The sequence below is a fragment of the Gracilinanus agilis genome, chromosome 2 (assembly GCF_016433145.1).
Source record: "Gracilinanus agilis isolate LMUSP501 chromosome 2, AgileGrace, whole genome shotgun sequence".
NCBI lineage: Eukaryota > Metazoa > Chordata > Mammalia > Didelphimorphia > Didelphidae > Gracilinanus > Gracilinanus agilis.
Window position 1 is genome coordinate 151,473,126 of NC_058131.1, and position 18,532 is coordinate 151,491,657.

Genomic DNA, 18,532 nt, shown 5'->3' on the forward strand with positions numbered 1-18,532 from the left:
TTCTTCTTCTTCTTCTTCTTCTTCTTCTTCTCTCTCTCTCTCTCTCTCTCTCTCTCTCTCTCTCTCTCTCCCTCCCTGCTTCCCTGCCTCCCTGCCTCCCTGCCTCCCCCCCAAAATGTTTATCTTGTATGTAGATAGTTCTTGTTGTTTGCTGTCTTCCCCATTTGAATGTAAAGACTTTGGGGCCAGTTCTGCCTTTTTTTTTTCTTCTCTCAGCACTCAGTGCAGGATTTGGCATATAAATGTTTAATGCTTCTTGCCTATGATATACACTGGCTTATCTAGTACAATGGCTCAGATAATATATGAAAAATGTTTCATCTGTGGACTGTTATAAGGCCTTCTTCCCTACCAGTAAAGCTTCCTGAAAGCAGCAATCGTTTTGTTTCTGTCTGTGTATCTGCTAGCTCAATGCTTAGAACATGTAGGTGTTTAATAAATGTTTAATAATAATCATATGAAATACATTTTATGTTATATATCTTTATATATTTTATATATAAATAAAATAAAAGTTTAATAATAATAATAATTGAATGGATGTGCTACATAAGTGATAGGCATCATTACCATCTTTGTCTCATATTTCTTATGTTTTTTCCTGGCTTCCTTCCTTTAAAAAATCTCTTATCTTCTGTTTTAGTATTGATTCTAAGACAGAAGAGTGGCAAGAGGGGTTAAGTGACATGTCCAGGGTCACACAGCTAGGAAGTGCCTGAGACCACATTTGAACCCAGGTCCTCCTAACTTCCCCCCTAGCACACTATCCATTGGTGCTATTTAGCTGCCCCACTTCTTATGTATTTCTTTTCTTTTTTTTTAACCTTAATTTTCTGCCCTGGCAACAGTAAACATGGGTTCCAAGGAAGAATAGTAGTAAGGGCTTGGTAGCTGGGGCTAAATGACTTGCCCAGGGTCACACAGCTAAGGGATTTTTCATACCAAATTTGAACCCAAGTCCTACTGTCTCCAAGCCTGGTGCTCTATCCACTGAGCTACCTAGCTGTCCTATACCTCATCCATTTCAAAGGGATGTATATAGAAATGTCCTGGGACAAAACATTATCTTGCTATTATTCTTTTACATTTAGTAGCCTGCAGACTATTGTACAGAAATATAAAATAACTACTTTTGGTAGTGAATAAAAGTATTAGAATATAATCTCGCCTTCTTTAATAGGCCCCAAAAGCATCCTTGGTATAACCCCAGTAGCAGATTGGACAACACAAATGCTACATATCTCCTCTTGTTCCCACTTGATTTTTTACCTTCTTTATGAGATCTCTATTTTGAAAGCTTCTCAATTCATGTAGTTTGGAGATTATGAATATTTGGTATGATACAAAAATGCTATTGTTATTATTTGTCGCAGTAAATAATTAAGAATAAGAAGGTCCTCCACTTTTGAGATTAGTTCCTGCCTTCTTCAGAAGGGGAAGTAAAGGGAGAAAATAGCCCGAATCCTTCAGCCTTGACACAATTTTGGGCTGCACTGCTTTTAAAAACATTTTTTTTTCTTGTCATCTTATGCCTGGAAACATTTTCAGAAAGCTTCTATTTTGCTTATTTTCTGAAAGGAAAACAAAACAAAACAAAACAAAACAACCCATCACCTAAAAGGTAAATCTTACTTCTTGAGCATTTTAAGAGCATGACAAAGCAAGAAATTATATACTGTAATGCACCAGGGTCAGCGATGCTTTTCTGAAGCACAGTCATTAACAAAAGAGGCCCGATGACTTGGAACAAAGCACCTCGAAGGCCAAATATGGCCCTGCCTAACAAAGGAAGTTCCACTTAGAGTTTCAACTCTGCCTTTGCTATCATCTCTCAAATGCAGCACATACAAGGACAGTTCAAAGAAAAAGGCTTCCTGGCTTTCCTCCTCTAAGAAAAGCAATCCCTGTAGCTTTCACATGTCAGCAAAGGAAGGAGGGTAGAGAGTTCTTTTTTTGTTTGCATTGTCTGGGACTTGTAATATTAGAGACCTAGAGTTGGCTTTGTTTTCGTAAACCCCTTCAAAGTGGGCAAACATTTACACAGGAGCTTACCAGTCCTGGTCATTATGCAAGATTTGAAATGATAATTCTAAAATTCAGTTATCGATAGTTTTATTTACCAGCAATAGATGTCAATTTGCAATATCTCTTATATGACAAAAGACATGGGACAACTGTAGGAGCTGTAGTCCATCCAGAGAGATTAGACAGGCTCATTTAGGACTGAAAAGGATTTTAATGACCAATGGCTCTTAACCTTTTTTTTTTTCCTATCATGAACCCCTTTGGGGCATTCTTGTGGATCCTATGAAACATTAAAACAACAACAACAACAACAACAAAAAAAACAACCCTTACCTTTTGTCTTAGAATCAATCCTGAAATCTGGGTTCCAAGGCAGAAGAGCAGTAAAGGTCAGGTAATTGGGCTTAAGTGACTTGCCCAAGGTCTGACACTTCCTAGCTGTGATTTAATTTTGATTGTGATTAGATCTGAACCCCTGAACACTCATCTCTAGATTTGGTTATCTATCCACTGAGCCACCTGGCTGCCATCTTAGTTTTGGTTCTAAAAACAGAAGAGTGGCAAGAGCTAGGCAGTTGGGCTAAGTGACTTTCCCAGGGTCACATAGTGAAGAAGTGTCTGAAGCCAAATTTGAACCCATGTCCTCCTGTCTCCATGTATGGCGCTTCATTCACTATGCCACCTACTTGCCCCCCCTGACTGCCCCCACCCCCAACTACAAATTGAGGAGTCTTTGCACTATTCCACAGTCTTTCCTAGTACTCTTTTTTCACTCACACCATTGAGGGCACCTACCGCTGGTGAATAGGGGCAAAAAGTGTGATGTATTATGACCTCCTGATATCCCTCTTTAATTCTCCACTTGAACACACCCCATCCCTTGACTTCTGACCTCCTTCCCTCTCCTCTCCTCATCTTAAATGCTGTTAAAGGAGAGGGAAACCCAGGCTTTGACAACCTCCATTAACGGTCCCTTCCTCCCTTTTGACCTTCTGCCTCCTTGGCAGCTGCAACCACCTTTCCCCAGACCTCTTCTAGCCTTGGGAGCAGCTAGACACAAGGCATGAGAATAAAAGTAAGAGTTAAGCTAATGGCTTAAAAAGTTTCCGAAGCACTTTGCATTCATTATTGTATTACTAATAATAATAGCTGAGACTCAGGATGAAAAATGCTATCCCCAGCAATAGAAGGAAGTATTGGAATCTGGATGCAAATTAAATCATGCCCCATTTTCCAGTTTGTTTCCTTTGTGAGTTTTTTCTTGTATGTGTGATCTGTGTCTTCTTTCATGATGGGAGGAAGGTGGAAATATGTATTGCATGAGAGCAGTGGCATTATGTATATTAGATTATTTATCATCTCTAGGAAAGGGGAGGGGAAGGAGGAAGAGAAAATGTGGATCAAAAAATCTCAGAAAACACTTGATTAAAAATTGTTTCTATACCTAGTTAAAAATTTTTTTTGATTAAAAAAACAACAAAAAATAATAGCTAATACACTGTGCTAAACACTTCAAAATTATTCTCTCATTTGATCTTCACAACTATCCTTGGTGGTAGGTATTGTTTTTCTCTCCAATTTACATATGAAGAAACTGAGGCTTAGAGATTTTACTTTTATTCTCAGGCCTGGCACCTTATCCACTGTGTCTTTAGCCTCCCTGTTTTAAGGCATGCAAATGCTTTAAATGCATTCATTTATTTGATCTTCAAAAGAACATTGTGAGATAGGGATTATTATTACCCATCCTTCTTTTTTTTCAAATAAAAAAACTGAAGCTCAGTGAGATCAATTAACTCACTTATGATCATGTAGCTAATAAGTATCGGGGATTAGATTCAAATTCAGGGCCTTCTGATTTGAAGCCCAATACTCATTCCCCTTCACCATGCTGTCTCTTATACAAATTCTCCTTTATATTTTTCAGTTCTCTCAAAGCCTGTAAGATTTATACCTTAGAAAGGAGAAAGCCCCTATCTTAGTCCCTAATAAAGTAACAAAGAATTTAGGGTATCCTCATTAAATACAACATATATTTAAAATTAGAAAGTATAACAGTGACAACTGATTTGCCCTGGGTCAAACAATTAGCAAATGTCAGATATGTTATGTTATCCCCCAACACATTCTAGCCCCGTCCTAGCAAACATCAGATACACTTTGCAAGAGCAACAGAGTGTGAAGATAGAGAAAGAAAGGACCAGGATGTGTGGAGTGGGGCAGGAAAAGATGGATGTAAGCCACAGGGAACTGATGCGCCCCTGATGATCCATGCTTCTGGCTCCCATGAAGGGGTACAGGTTTCCCTTCTGGATTAACTAAGAATAGAATAACTCAAAAGACTTTGGATCAGGCTTCCATCTACTTTACCGCATGTAAGATGCAAGCAAGACCTGCATAAGTTTAGTTGAGGTCATGGCATTTTCTTTCCCAAAGCTGGCATGGTGTCACAACACATGTAGGGTGGTGAAGACTGTGCCCCAGAGAAGATAAATGCCAAACCTAGAGACCAAGTCTGGGTGCACCTTCTATAAAGAATAACACTATTAGCAAAAGGAGGGGAAAAATAGACTGGGAAAATGCTGAGAAAGTGAAAAATACTGAAAAAAATGGCTGTGGTTGAAAATGTTAGGATAATTCTTTAATAATAAATGTGATTGAATTTTTAATAACAAGGGAACAAACTCTGGTTCGGAACCAGTATTCTCCAGGGAGCTTAGAAATTAATTCTCTGATGGGCGGAAGTTGTCACTGTTATACATTCTAATTATAAATACATGTTGTTTTTAATGAGGATACCCTAAATTCTTTGTTACTTTATTAGGGACTAAGATAGGAGCTTTCTCTTTTCTAAGGTATAAATCTTACAGTCCTTGAGAGAACTGAAAAATATAAAGGAGCATTTGTATAAGAGGCAGCATGAGCATGGTGAAGGGGAATGAGTATTGAACTTCAAATTAGAAGGACCTAAATTTGAATCTAATCCCTGACACTTATTAGTTACATGATCATAGATGAGTCAATTGATCTCGCTTAGCCTCAGTTTGTTTATCTGAAGGACAAATGGAGGGGGGAATGGGTAATCATAGTCCCTATCTCTCAATGCTATTTTGAAGACCAAACAAATGAATGCATTGAAAGTATTTGCATGTCTTAAAACAGGGAGGCTGAAGACACAGAATATAAGGTGCCAGGTCTGGAGTCAGGAAGAATTCATATTTCTGAGTTTAAATCTGGCTTCAAACACTTACTGCTATGTGACCCTGAGCAGGTCACTTAACCTTGTTTGCCCCAGTTTCCTCATCTGTAAAATGAGCTAGAGAAGGAAACAGCTCTTTATTATCTTTGCCAAGTAAATACTAAATAGGGCCATTTAGAGTCAAACACAAATGAAAATGACCACAAATGCCTTAAAATACTAGATAAATGGTAGCTGCATGTATTCATGAAAATAATCATTCATTTGTTTAATGATCTAATTTTTTAATATAGTGTAGTGGGGAAAAGAACTGGTTTTAGAGTCAGGGAGTTTGACTTTGAATCTTGAATCTCCCTTGGGTGAACTTGAACAAACACTTAAATTCTTTATTTCCTTACCTAGCAAGTGAGACAGTTGGATCGATTGATCTTTTAGGTTTCTTTTGGTTCCAGATTTATTCAATTCGAGTATATGCAAATCTCTGGAATTTTCTAAGGATATATATTTCTAATATTCCTCTCCTTAAGGTTCTGGTCACTAGTTAACATTTCATGTCAGCTTATATTACTCACGAGAGTGATAGATTCTCAGATCTCTTTCGTCCATGATGATGCTGCACATTGTCCTTCTCAACCTTAACTTTTCCCTTTTCCTTTCCCTTCACTGTATTCTCTCTTCTCTGGGGGGCTTTGATTACTGAAGTCAGACTATCTACTTGTATTTCTGATCCAAATTCCTTTGGGGGTCCCTTCAGGACACTTTTCTTCCTAGTTTGAATTTAACAGCTGCTTGCACAAATCCATCACTGTCTCCTGGGAATTCTTCATTTGATTGTTACACATGCTCTGAGCATTCCTATCTTTAAAAAAATTACCACGATTAACCCATTTTTCTATTTTTAATACATTTCTAGGATCCTTGAATGCTATAATGGCATTGATTCTAGTTTTTCTGTAGTTACCTGATAGATCCCTTCCACTTGACTTTCAGCCTAATACTTCTTAGATAAATTTCCTGAAGGCATTTAATCATTTTTGTTGCTGTTGTTAGCCAAGTAGAATGGCCTGGAATCTGTTTTGATTTTATATGTGCTTTGGCAACATCAAACACTTGGCATTTCCTCATGGTTAATCATTTTAAGGCTTTCGGAGGCTGAAATCACTCTAGTTTGGGCTCACTCTCTTTTCCTCTTACATGGCGAGAATAAGGTTTTAAATGTCCAGAAACCTCAGGTAATAGAACTAAGTTTGTTTTGTTTTGTTTTTTTCTCTCTCTGTGGTCCCTGGATATTGGTTTCTTCATTCAAGCTTTGTCTGTCATGTTTCTGGTGATGACATAGACACCTGAGATTCTTTAACATTTCTGTCTAACGACAACCACATTTCTAAGTATTTAACAGGTCTCCATGCAGAGACCACTTAATTGACTAAAAGTGTCCAAAAGAGACGAGATGTTAACTGGGAATTTCTAACTGATATGTATTACAGAAATCTCTCCCGAGTAAATACTGACAATATCTTGGCGTTTTCACTTAATCTTCCCTGCCCCAACCCCCATTAAGGTTGTCATCATCAATTTTTACCCAATGGTCCTGAAGTTAAACAATCAATCTGATAGCGATCTACTGCCTTCTTCCTTTTCCTCCACAGCTCTTACTTTTTTTCAAATTCAGTGACGTTAGACTTTTTTCCCCCCTTTGGTGCTCTTTCAGGCTGAAATGAATGTTGTTTAAAGTGCTGAACAAGTTACCTACTAACCTAAGGATTAGGCTTAAGCTGTTAGTTCTGGTACTTAAAATTCTTCAGGCAGTGACCCTATTAAAACAATCTCACTTTATCTGTACATATGCCCTTGAATTTATTTATTGGCCAATGACAGTCTTCTTGTGATGTGATTTGGGCTCAGAGCCCTGTGGCTCTTTTCCAACTGGCTCCCATTTGGTGGAATGTTCTATTGTTTCAAGTTCTGTCAAGTGAGCTGTTCAGTGTGTTCTTCATGCTGGCTTTGACGAGCTTCATTTTGTTAGCTGTTCCTGCTGAATATCAGTTTATTTAGCACACAAAGTCCCATGTCCTAACTTCAGTAAGTGATTCAGGGGCCTCAAAGTCAACATTTTAGACTCTCCAAGAGGTTTGCCAAGTCTCTGACTGAAATGCTTCAATCCTGGACTGGGACACTTGTGTTTGGAAACACTCATGTCTCTAATGGGGAAAGCCATGTTACTCAAATAACCTTCAGGATCATCATGTCATTCACAGATTATAAATTCAATAAACACCAACTGACCTCTGTGTATGTGCGCCAGGGACAAGGAAGCAACATGATGAAGACATGAATTCCAGGCACTGAAAATGTCCTCCTTCTTGGTCATTACCTGTCAAATTGACAGAAGGAAAATGGCTCCTTAAATAGTTGAGATTTTTTTTTTCTTAAACTATTGCTACTACCAGAATAACATATGCAGCTAGGGTAGAACTAACTAGCTTAGATAAGAGTAGACAGAGAATCCCCTAATTCTCGATATAATTAGGCAGCACAGTCCATAAACAGCCAGGAAGATCTTAATTCAGATTCAGACTCATGCATTTCCTTAGCTGTGTGGCTCTGACCAAATCACTTAACCTCTGTCTGCCTCAGTGTCCTCATCTGTAAAATAGGTATAATAATAGCACCTACCTTCTAGGGTTGTTATGAGGATAAAATGAGATATTTGTTTATCATTTTGTTAACCTTAAAGCTTTGTATAAATGCTGGCTTTAGTTGGTAGTAGTAGTAGTAATTATATGTTTTCCTAGTAAACAATAACAATTTTCTTCTGTAGCCTGAGTTCTTAGGGACACCTTTTGATGATTGAATTAACTAACTTTAGACTAGTTTCACCTGTATGCCAACTGTGACTTGCCAGACTGTCCATATTCAGGAACTGACAATCTGTCATCCAGCTATTCTGCCCAAAGTGCCCTATTAACCATGTGGATTGAAGTTTCCAGGCATCATTCATTTTAAAAATATTTACCAACTGCCAGCCTTCAAGGCAAGGCACCATAATTTTGCTACCAGGGTAGCAAAAAGGAGGAAATATGAGTAGAATAGATAAAACAAAAAGATACATACAGAGAGGGAGATACAAAACCACAAATATTACAATCACTAGTTTCAGCCAAATTACCCTTTGAAGTTGCTGGCTGAACTTTAAATCAGGCAGATGGTCACCAGACTTGAGACCAGAAGAGTTAAGTTTGGAGTTTCTGACTTTGTACCTTCTGAGTTCCTCTGACTATCTCAGCAACTTAGCACTAGATTTATGTCATTCAATTATCTTTCCATTGTGTCCAACTCTTTGTGACCCCATTTGGCATTTTAGGGATAGATATCGGGGTGGATTGCTATTTCCTTCTCCAGTTCATTTTACAGATGAGGAAACTGAGGCAGACAGGGTTAAGTGACTTGCCCAGGGTCACACAGCTGGTGTCTCAGGTCAGATTTGAATTCAGGAAGATGCATCTTCCTGACTTCAAATCCAGTCTACTCTCCACTGTGCTACCTAGCCGCCTCAGGTTCAGATATTCAATTCAAATTGAAGAGTCTTCTAGATGTGAAGCCACATGCTTGTCCTTAGAGATATAAATGCTGAAATGAAGCAGCTCCTGCCTGCAGGAAGCTTACAGCTTATTAGGGATATAAAAATGGTTGGCCTACATCATTAGTTTCTTCTTTAAGAGGAAGGGAGTTGAAAGTGAATGGGCATGTAGACATTGCTTAGTTTTGCTCTTCTACCTTGCTCCATTCTGTTCACTGTAAAGTTTGTAAGAATTAAAGGGAATACCTGTTTTCATGCATTTTTCTTATTCCTGTAGAAGGCCTAATGCAACAGCTTTATAAAAGCCTCTTGGAGACGTGTCTTCGTGCTTTGATGAAATATAGGACTGTGTTTAAGCTTCCAGTGTATGGGTAATTTAGCATTAGTACCTAAGGTGGCAGGAATAGTTTTGAGGACAATGCCACTGTTTCCCTACAAGTCACCTTCTACCCATCACCCTGGGATGAGTACTTATACTTATATACTTATACATATATACATATACATATATATATATACTATATATACTTATACTTATTAAAGTAGAGGGAGCAGATTATCTCTGTTGTTGTTGCCTGTATTAATACAATTCATTCTATTGTGTCACCAATTAAAACTAAAAAAGAAAGGTGGAGAGAAGTTGGCCATTTAAGGAATAGACCTGCAAAGCACATTGGCACAAGAGAGTGATCTGTGGTTGTCTACCAATGCTTTTTGAGTTTATAGAAAGTGAACCTTGACATCCCCATCACATTTCTGAATACAAAACTGGGAAATTCAAGCTTGTGGTCAATGAGAAGTGTCTCGCCCGAGAACCTGATTTCCTAATTTGCTGCTGCCAAATGGGAGGGGAGGGGGCAAGAATAGGAAGAGAATAGTATATATATTTATGTATATATATGAGAGACAGGAATGAAAAAAGCTGTTCAAATGTTCCCAAATAAAAACCAGAAGACTTTTATATTCAGTTTGCAGAATGAGCTTTCACTGGACTGACCATGAGAAAATTAGCATCAGGAGAATTGCCTAGGGAATGGAGAACTCTGCCCAGGGAAGGGGCTTCAGATGGGGAAAATACTTCAGAGGTCAATAACATACTGAAAGCTCACTGACTCCATCCCAAGAAAAAATACAAGGGGAAAAAAATGTTCCAATTAAGGGCAATGGCCTCATAAAGGCCTGCCAGTCGTTTTCTAAGTGCTTTTCCTTATATGTTAACATCAATATTCTTTAGGACCCCACTCAAGTTGATTCAATACAACCTCATCAGGGTTGGCAATCATCCATGTGTGGTCATGAAAGTAGTCATTACTCAGTGCTAGGGAAGGGAAAGAAAGACTTGGCTCTTATGCTAGGTTTATGCTTGGCTAAGACGATCCCCATTGCAAAGGGAGGCTACTGATAGAGAAATTGGACTGTCCCTTGAGTTCAGCTGTGTCTACAGGCAGCAAACAGATGGATCACGGCAAGGTCAATCCATGCATTTTGGCCTTGACAACTGGTGTGGATTGCCACATGATTGATTTGGCTCTGGTAACCAATGCCAATTGGAAAGTGGACTAAAATGAATGGATCATCATGACTACTGTCTGATTTCATTCCACAGAAGCTCACTATGGAATGTACTGTTACTTGAAGTCTTATTACAATTAAGGGAATACATATGTGAAATTATCAAAGTAGTTCAGTATACAAGGATATATGATTGTGAAAACATCCAATGTTTAGGAAAGGAGAACAAAGATTTTTTAAATATTAGGCAGACCTCATTAAACAATAAACACTTCAATGAATGCATAATGTCATCAGTGTGGGTTCTCTCTCTCTACTCACATAGATGACAATTTATTTACACCATTATTTTATGCCACCACTCTTGCACAAGTTAGTATTGTTCATATAATACAACCTACTCATCTTGATCACACATCGTTTCATTGCTCAGTAAGTCATCTGCAACTTCATTTGAAATTATGGTGCTCCATGATTTGCAACCATAACTTGGAAAATGATGGTTGTTGGACTTTGATGGCAGCAAATGGCTTGAGATCACCAAAAGAGCTGTCCAGTTTTCAAACTAAATTCAGTCTAATGTCCTTCTTTCAATTTTTGGCCTTGTCATTTATTCATCCATAGCACATGCCTATGATGTAGTTGTTGATGGACTAATTCCATGGGTTACTTGCCCAACCTCATGTCATAGACTTGGCAATATTTATTCTTCATCTCCTTTATTTTTCCTATGTGTATGACTAGGTTGATTTCTTTTGGATAATCATAGATCTCATGAAGAAGACCTTGTAGTATTCTAGAGTTTGGTGTAACAAAAACAAAATAGTCCATAGAATCCATCCGTAGGGAATTTGTTTTCTTGCCAAATTCCAAATTCCAAAATGAATTTGAAAGAGTCCCAAACTCTTTGTTCAAGAGAGAATCTTTGATGAAGCCTATGTCATTCTGTTGGTTACCTTGTTTGATATTGATATTCAGTGGATCATTGAACCAAAATGATCTCAATAATCATATCTCTCATGGAATCTTGCATGGTGGTGGTTGTTGTTTTCAAACTCTTACCTTCTGTCTAATAACCTATACTAAATATCAGTCCCAAGGTAGGGGAGTGGTAAGGGCTAGGCAACTGAAGTTAAGTGCTCTGGATCTCACAGCTAGAAAGTATCTGTGGTTAGATTTGAACTCAGGACCTCCTATCTCCAGATCTGGTTCTCTATCCATTGAGGCACTTATCTGCCCCAGAATCTTGCATGGTTTTACCAAATGCATGGACTTTATTTGAGGAGAGTTCATACATATTTTGTTCTATCAAGTCAAGTTCTCTTTTTTGTAACTGACAAGTAATAGGTACAAGTGGGATCTTCCATTCTTCACACTTGTGAGTAAATATGTGGTCTACTATACAAAGCTGTCTATAGAAGCTTTGTTTCTTTCTTAGATTTCCATACAGATGTGTACATAGAGCATTCTCAAAAGATTTATAGAAATAAAAATTGTAAGTATAAAGGTTAAAAGTTGCTGATATCCTCTTTTGATAATAAGATGTATTTGTGATTTTTTTACATTACTTTTGAATCTTCCTCATTTGGAGATGTCATGAATAATTGATCCATGAATAGCATTGATTTGTTTTTTTAATTCATTTTTAATTAAAAATTTTGTTAAATTTTAAAGAGTATTTTCCCATGATTACATGATTCATGTTCTCTCCCTTTCTTCTTCCCTCCTCTCTCCAGGAGCTGACAAGCAATTCCATTGGTTTATACATGTCTTATTACTCAAAATCTATTTCCATATTATTTATATTTTGTAATAGAATAATCTTTTAAAAATCACAACTCCAAATCATATACCCATATAACCTAGTGATAAATCATATGTTTTTCTTTTGCTTTTCTACTCCCATCATTCTTTCTCTAGATGTAGATAGCATTCTTTTACATGAGTTCTATAGGATTGTTCTTGATCATTGCATTGCTATTAGTAGAGTCTATTACAGTGTGATTGTTCCACAATGTTTCACTTTCTGTGTATAAGGTTCTCTTGGTTCTGCTCATTTTACTCTGCATCAGTTCATGGAAGTCTTTTCAGTTCATATAGAAATCAAGTCATTCATCGTTCCTTATAGCACAATAGTATTCCATCACCAATAGATACCACAATTTGTTCAGCCATTCCCCAACTGAAGGACGTCCCCTCATTTTCCAATTTTTTGCCACCATAAAAAAGCGCGGCTATAAATATTTTTGTACAAACTTTTTTTTTTATCTCTTTGGGGTACAAACCCAGTAGTGGTATAGCTGGATCAAAGGGCATAGAATTAAGATTTGTGGCCACAAGGGTAGAGTTTTTAGATACATAATTTTTCTGGTCCTTCAATTCTCATTTATATCTTAAATGTCATTGCTGCTTCCTTTCATTGTTAATCACGTACTAAAAAGGTAGAATCCAAATGCAGAAATTTCCTTTTCTTTGCTGATAAGGCCAGGTCACTCTAGAAATGCCAGCATACCTGTTCTGTTTCATGTTTATTCATTATCTTCATTCTAGTTTCTCCTATAAATGTTATCTGATAGGTATAGTTTAACAATATCATGACAAGATCTCTGTGGACCCATTTTCCCTGTACTATTTTTTGTTGCTTTGTGATACTGCTTATTTTTTCTGCTGTCTCCTACTTTATGATGTTCTGTATATGAGTGTGTACCCTAACTGGTATTGCTACTGGATGTCATTTATTTATTCTCAACAAGATCAAATATTTGGTGGCTGATGAAGTTTCTGGGCTTTTAGAAGAGTTGTGTTGTACTGATTTTTACATCAGTTAGACTTTTTGATGAAGCAGTCATTCACTTTTGTTCACTTTCCAGTTTTGGAGTTGACAGCTTATTTAAGCAGGTGGGGTTAAAATTACTGTAATCCCCTATGTTTGATCTTCATATTTTTTAAACTAATTTGGTATTGATTTTGGCCTTTGCTTTAACCAGTCCTTGATCTGACTTCACAAAGGAAGTAGATTCCGAAATGACTAGAACACTGATAACAGTTATTATCTGTCTATTAAGATACAATTGTCTCCCTTATCCATGGGTTTGCTTTCCACAGTTTCAGTTCCCCTTGGTGCTGATGGGTGGAGTGAGGCAAAGGTCTCCTCTCTCTGCACAAGAGGTCTGCCTGGCAGAGAGTGTGCCATTTGAAAACTTAAAAAAATTACTTTTTGGGTAGGGTTAGGAATGGGGGAGACCGAGAAGTGCCAAGCTAAGGGGCAAGAGTGGGGAGAGAGAGCACAGTAATATAAAGTTAATAAAGGTGTTAAAAGTTAAAGCGAGAAGTGTCTATAAAGGGTTGGGTACTATCCTTAGTTCTGGGAATCCACCAGAAGTTTTGGAACATATGCCCTACAGATAAGGGGGGATTACAATATAGTACTGTATAATAATGTACATTGTACTTTATTATTGTAATTTTTAACACTTATTTTCTGTCTTAGAATCAATAAAAGTATTGGTTCTAAGGCAGAAATGTGAAAGGGGTTAAATAATTTGCTCAGGGGCATAGGGCTAGAAAATGAGCTACATTTGAACCAGAACTTCCTATCTTCAGGCCTTGTTCTCTATCCACCAAGTTACCTAGCTGCCCCTCATGTACTTCATTATTACTGCATTTAATGTTGGTAATGTCTTACTGTGTGTTTAATTTATCAATTAAACTTTATTATATGTATATCACTTTGTACATGGGTCAGCATATTTGCAGTTTCAGCCATTCATGGTAAATCTTATTACATATCCCCTGAGGATTCGGGGTCCTAATATATTCTCATTTTCATCTTTTATCTAATATTGTTTGGTGTTTTCTCATCCATCATCTCCTTGCTGTTTTCTTGAAGACATTATTTATGGTAGATAGCTGTGATGCTTTTACATATCTTTTTTAATATATTTTTTCCAGATTACAAATAGATACAATTTTAACAATCACTTTCTGACACTTTGCGATCCATGTTCTCTCCTTCCTTCCCACGTCTTCCTCCTCCCTCATAGGGCAGGTATATGACATAGGTTGTACATGTATTATCATGTAATACATATTTCTATATTCTGTCATGTTATGAAAGAAGACACATATCACTTATATTAGAGAAAAATTAATGAAGGAAATAAAGTGAAGAATGGCATGCTTCAATCTGCATTTAGACACTATCAGTTCCTTCCATGGCTGTGGATAGTCTTTTTCATCATTAGTTTCCTGGAGTTGTCTTGGATCTTTGCATTGCTGATAAGTCAAGTCATTCACAGTTGATCATCATACATTATTGCTCTGACATGCTTTTACACATGAGGCTTTGGGCCTTTCATTTCTCTTAATCCCAAATTATATTTCCAATATAGTTTTGGCTGATTTCATCTGTGCTTGCCTTCATACGGAAGTCACTAACAATCAAAGTAAAAAAAAGACTTGCATTAGGGGAATCTAGTTGAGTTCTATATAGATTTTCTCTACTCATTCATTCTGGCTGGTCAGTTTACAATTATTCTTCATAGTGATCATTTTGTTTGGGATAAAAGTGAGCATTGCAACGTGTTCCATGAATGGATGGTTCTTGTGTTTGTGTGTGTGATAGAAACCAACTCCTCCAATTCCATCCCACTCCCCAAAGAGAATTATAAGCCATTTTTCTATTTTGTAGTCATGTCTTTATGTTTTTTGTTTAGTGAGAACAGGTATGATTTGGCTTCTCTTTAGTGTACTCACTTGTTCAGTAGGGGAAAATTAAACCTTTTAAGTATAACAAAACACTATCTGTAGTCAGTCAAAAAAGCTATGATTCTTAGTACTTTATGTGACCATTTCTGATACTTTCCTACCCTCCTTAGTGAGGTAGGAGGGGAATCAAAGAAGCCTGAAAGCTCTTTTATATATTTTTATGTGTTTCAAGAATTACCACGGGCCAAAAAGGTTATCTCCTTTGAAAAGCTTTCAGTGATGAGTCTCTGCACTTGGTTGGAGTACTTCAGTCTGTCCCAGGAACCATTCCTGAAACATTCTATTTTGGTGGAATCTAGTCAGGCTTTAACTCCATGGGCAGAGTTTCCAAGAACCCAGGGTTTGTTCTACAATATAATGCAGATCATAGATTCTGAACTGGAAGGACTGGATCTGAGAGGTCATCAAGCCTAATTCCCTCATTTTTCAGAAGAGAAAACAGAGGCTTCGGATAGTTAAGAGGCTTTTTCTAAGTCAGACAGGTAGTCTTAGAAGGCTAACCAAAACCATCTGATTCTAAATCTAACTATCCACTATGCCACGATAAGTCTTTGGCATTGGAATAGGACTTTTTTTTTCTTACAATATATATCATGGAGCCCATTTTTTTTTTTGTAAACTGAGTCATATTTGAAATTTGTTAAAGTTTGTACAATTGTAATGTGCTTTATGGAAATTATCTCATTTGACCCTGCAGATGCTTCTAAAGTAAATAGCATATGCATTACTATTTGCAATACCACCCTTAGACTCAGGCAAATGGAACCCCTGGCCTCGATGCTGGGTCTAAGGGGATATTGTGCTTTTATTTTTGTTTTAATACCCTTACTTTTATCTTAGAATTAATGCTTTGGATTCTAAGGCAGAAGAGCTGTAAGGCATTGAGGTTTAGTGATTTGCCCAGCGTCACACAGCTAGGAAGTGTCTGAGGTCTGATTTGAACCCATGTCCCCCCAACTCTATGCCCATCCACTGAATCATCTATCTGTCCATCTGCCCCAAAAGTTGTGCTTTGCAGAACCCCATTCATCATAGGAACACAAAAATTATTATGATAAAATTAAAATGTGTAGAATAAAACAAAATAATTATGCAAATATGCAAAAACAAGCAACTATTGCCTTATTTGTATGGGATATATTGCATGGTATTTGGAAATGTCTTGATACATCTAAGTTAAACCAGTCAGTTGTCTTGGATTAGATGAAGTAGTTCCAGATTCCAATAGCCCCAGATCCTCCTTTGGTGAAGGGTCCAGGAAAATGTTTCACATTTACACAAACTGTTCTGCTTGCCTACATTTTCATCAAATTGCTTAAGTACTCATAGCTTTAACTGTTATGGATTATTTGAAAGTACAATGTATACTGTTGACTAAATACAATGTCACGGATGATAAATTTAATAACAGAAATGTGCTCTAACATGCACAATGATGTGGGCTCAAAGAATTGCATGCATTGTTACAAAATCCCACTTATAAGAGAAATGTGGCATGCTCACTGATGCTATTCCTTCCATCAGGGAGGCATAGTTGAAAGTTCTAGTGTGGCTAACCTTATCAATAACATTCTACTTTTATGAACTAATTTGCTAATTATGAAGTAATTAACCAAGAGAATTTTGCTAGATTTAAAGATTTTCTCTTGCTCTTGCATGTACGTCTCAGGTTTACAACATGAAAATATATTACATTGAAGTTATTAATATTTAAATATTGGTATTTGTGACCTGTTTTCTATATTCTGAGTGGCTAACAGCTCTTGATATCCTGTATTTGTTTCTTAGAATTTCTAATATGTCCCACATTGCTGCTTAAAAATTCTGGATGATTAATGCCAGTTCATAATAATTCACAACATTAACCACTATTTCTTCAAATCTATTTGGAAATTATGTCATAATCATTAATGATATGACTGTAATCATAGTGAGCTTAAATTTAAAAAAAATTTCCCACTTAAAGAAGGGGCAGATCAACAATTTCCATCAAATGTGCACACTCATTCATCATATTGATAGAATAGTGTTTCTGTTATGTAACATTACATTAGAGGCTGGTTAGTTTGTAGATAGCCTGGAATATTTTAATTTTTATAATTTTCACATTTGGGTTTACTTACACAATTATAAATATTAGCACAAAAAACAAGGTAATATGTAATTTTAATATTAAAACATGATTTTATTAATAACAGAAAAGTTCTACTTGATTTCATTTTATTAAATAATAATTTTGATTTATTCTATATATTTAATATATTCTCTATATAGAATTTTGATGTATTCAGTATATTTAATGTAAAATGATTGCTATTTTAATTTAAAAAAAAATCCCTTACCTTCCATCCTGGAATCAATACTATGTATTGGTTCTAAGGCAGAAGAGTAGTAAGGGCTAGGCAATCAGGGTTAAATGACTTGCCCAGGGTCACATAGCTAGGAAGTGTCTGAGGCCAGATTTGAACCCAGTACTTCCCATCTCTGGGCCTCACTCTCAATCTACTGAGCCACCAACTGCCCCCAATTGCTATTTAATTTTGAGAAAGATACACTTGTATCTGAAATTTCAAAAAAGAGGGCACTATAAATGTCAAGATTATCAATATTCCATTTTCTGTTTGTCTTGTACTATCAATACCACAGGCAATATTTTAAAAAATAATTTAAACGTCAGTGGAAAATACAACAAAAATCATCCTTAAAATTATCTACAGGAGGCAGCTGGGTAGCTCAGTGGATTGAGAGTCAGGCCTAGAGACGGGAGGTCCTAGGTTCAAATCCAGCCTCAGACACTTCCCAGATGTGTGACCTTGGGCAAGTCACTTGACCCCCATTGCCCACCCTTACCACTCATCCACCTATAAGCCAATACACAGAAGTTAGGGGTTTAAAAGAATTTTTTTAAAAAATTATCTACATCAGTGGTTCCCAAACTTTTTTGGCCTACCGCCCCCTTTCCAGAAAAAGTATTACTTAGCCCCCTGGAAATTAATTTTTTTAAAATTTTAATAGCAATTAATAGGAAAGATAAATGCACCTGTGGCTATCACTGCCTCCCTGTATTGCTGCAGCACCCACCAGGGGGCGGTGGCGCCCACTTTGGGAATCACTGATCTACATCATGAAAGGTCTTTTTAAAAATATGAAATCATGCTAAAAAAGAGTTCCTGATCTATGATAAAGTTTTTATTCATTGTGCTTCTTTCTTTAACACAAATTGTTGCATAAAAAAGGGAGGAAGCAAAATTTTCAGTTTTTCTTGGAATATTATTCTTGGGGAGTAATAGTGGATTGTTAGAGATATTCAAACTTCTGGGTGTCAGCTACCTGAGACAGGGGAGAAAGGAAGAACTCCCATTGGGATGCTTGGTAGAGGGGCAGGGCATGAAGAAATGTCCTCAGGTGCAGTGGAAAGGGGGGAGGGAGCAGCTCCCTCCAGTATGCAT

The 18,532-nt window shown here is 37.0% G+C and overlaps 1 protein-coding gene across 1 annotated transcript in view; it reads right to left on the minus strand.

Annotated features, from left to right (window-relative positions):
* The window catches only part of ACOXL (acyl-CoA oxidase like), a 511,038-nt gene that overhangs the window by 110,321 nt on the left and 382,185 nt on the right, over window positions 1–18,532 (minus strand). The window contains exon 14 of the mRNA XM_044659510.1: window positions 7,511–7,598. Coding sequence (XP_044515445.1) covers window positions 7,511–7,598 — 88 coding nt within the window. The remainder of the gene's footprint in view (window positions 1–7,510; window positions 7,599–18,532) is intronic.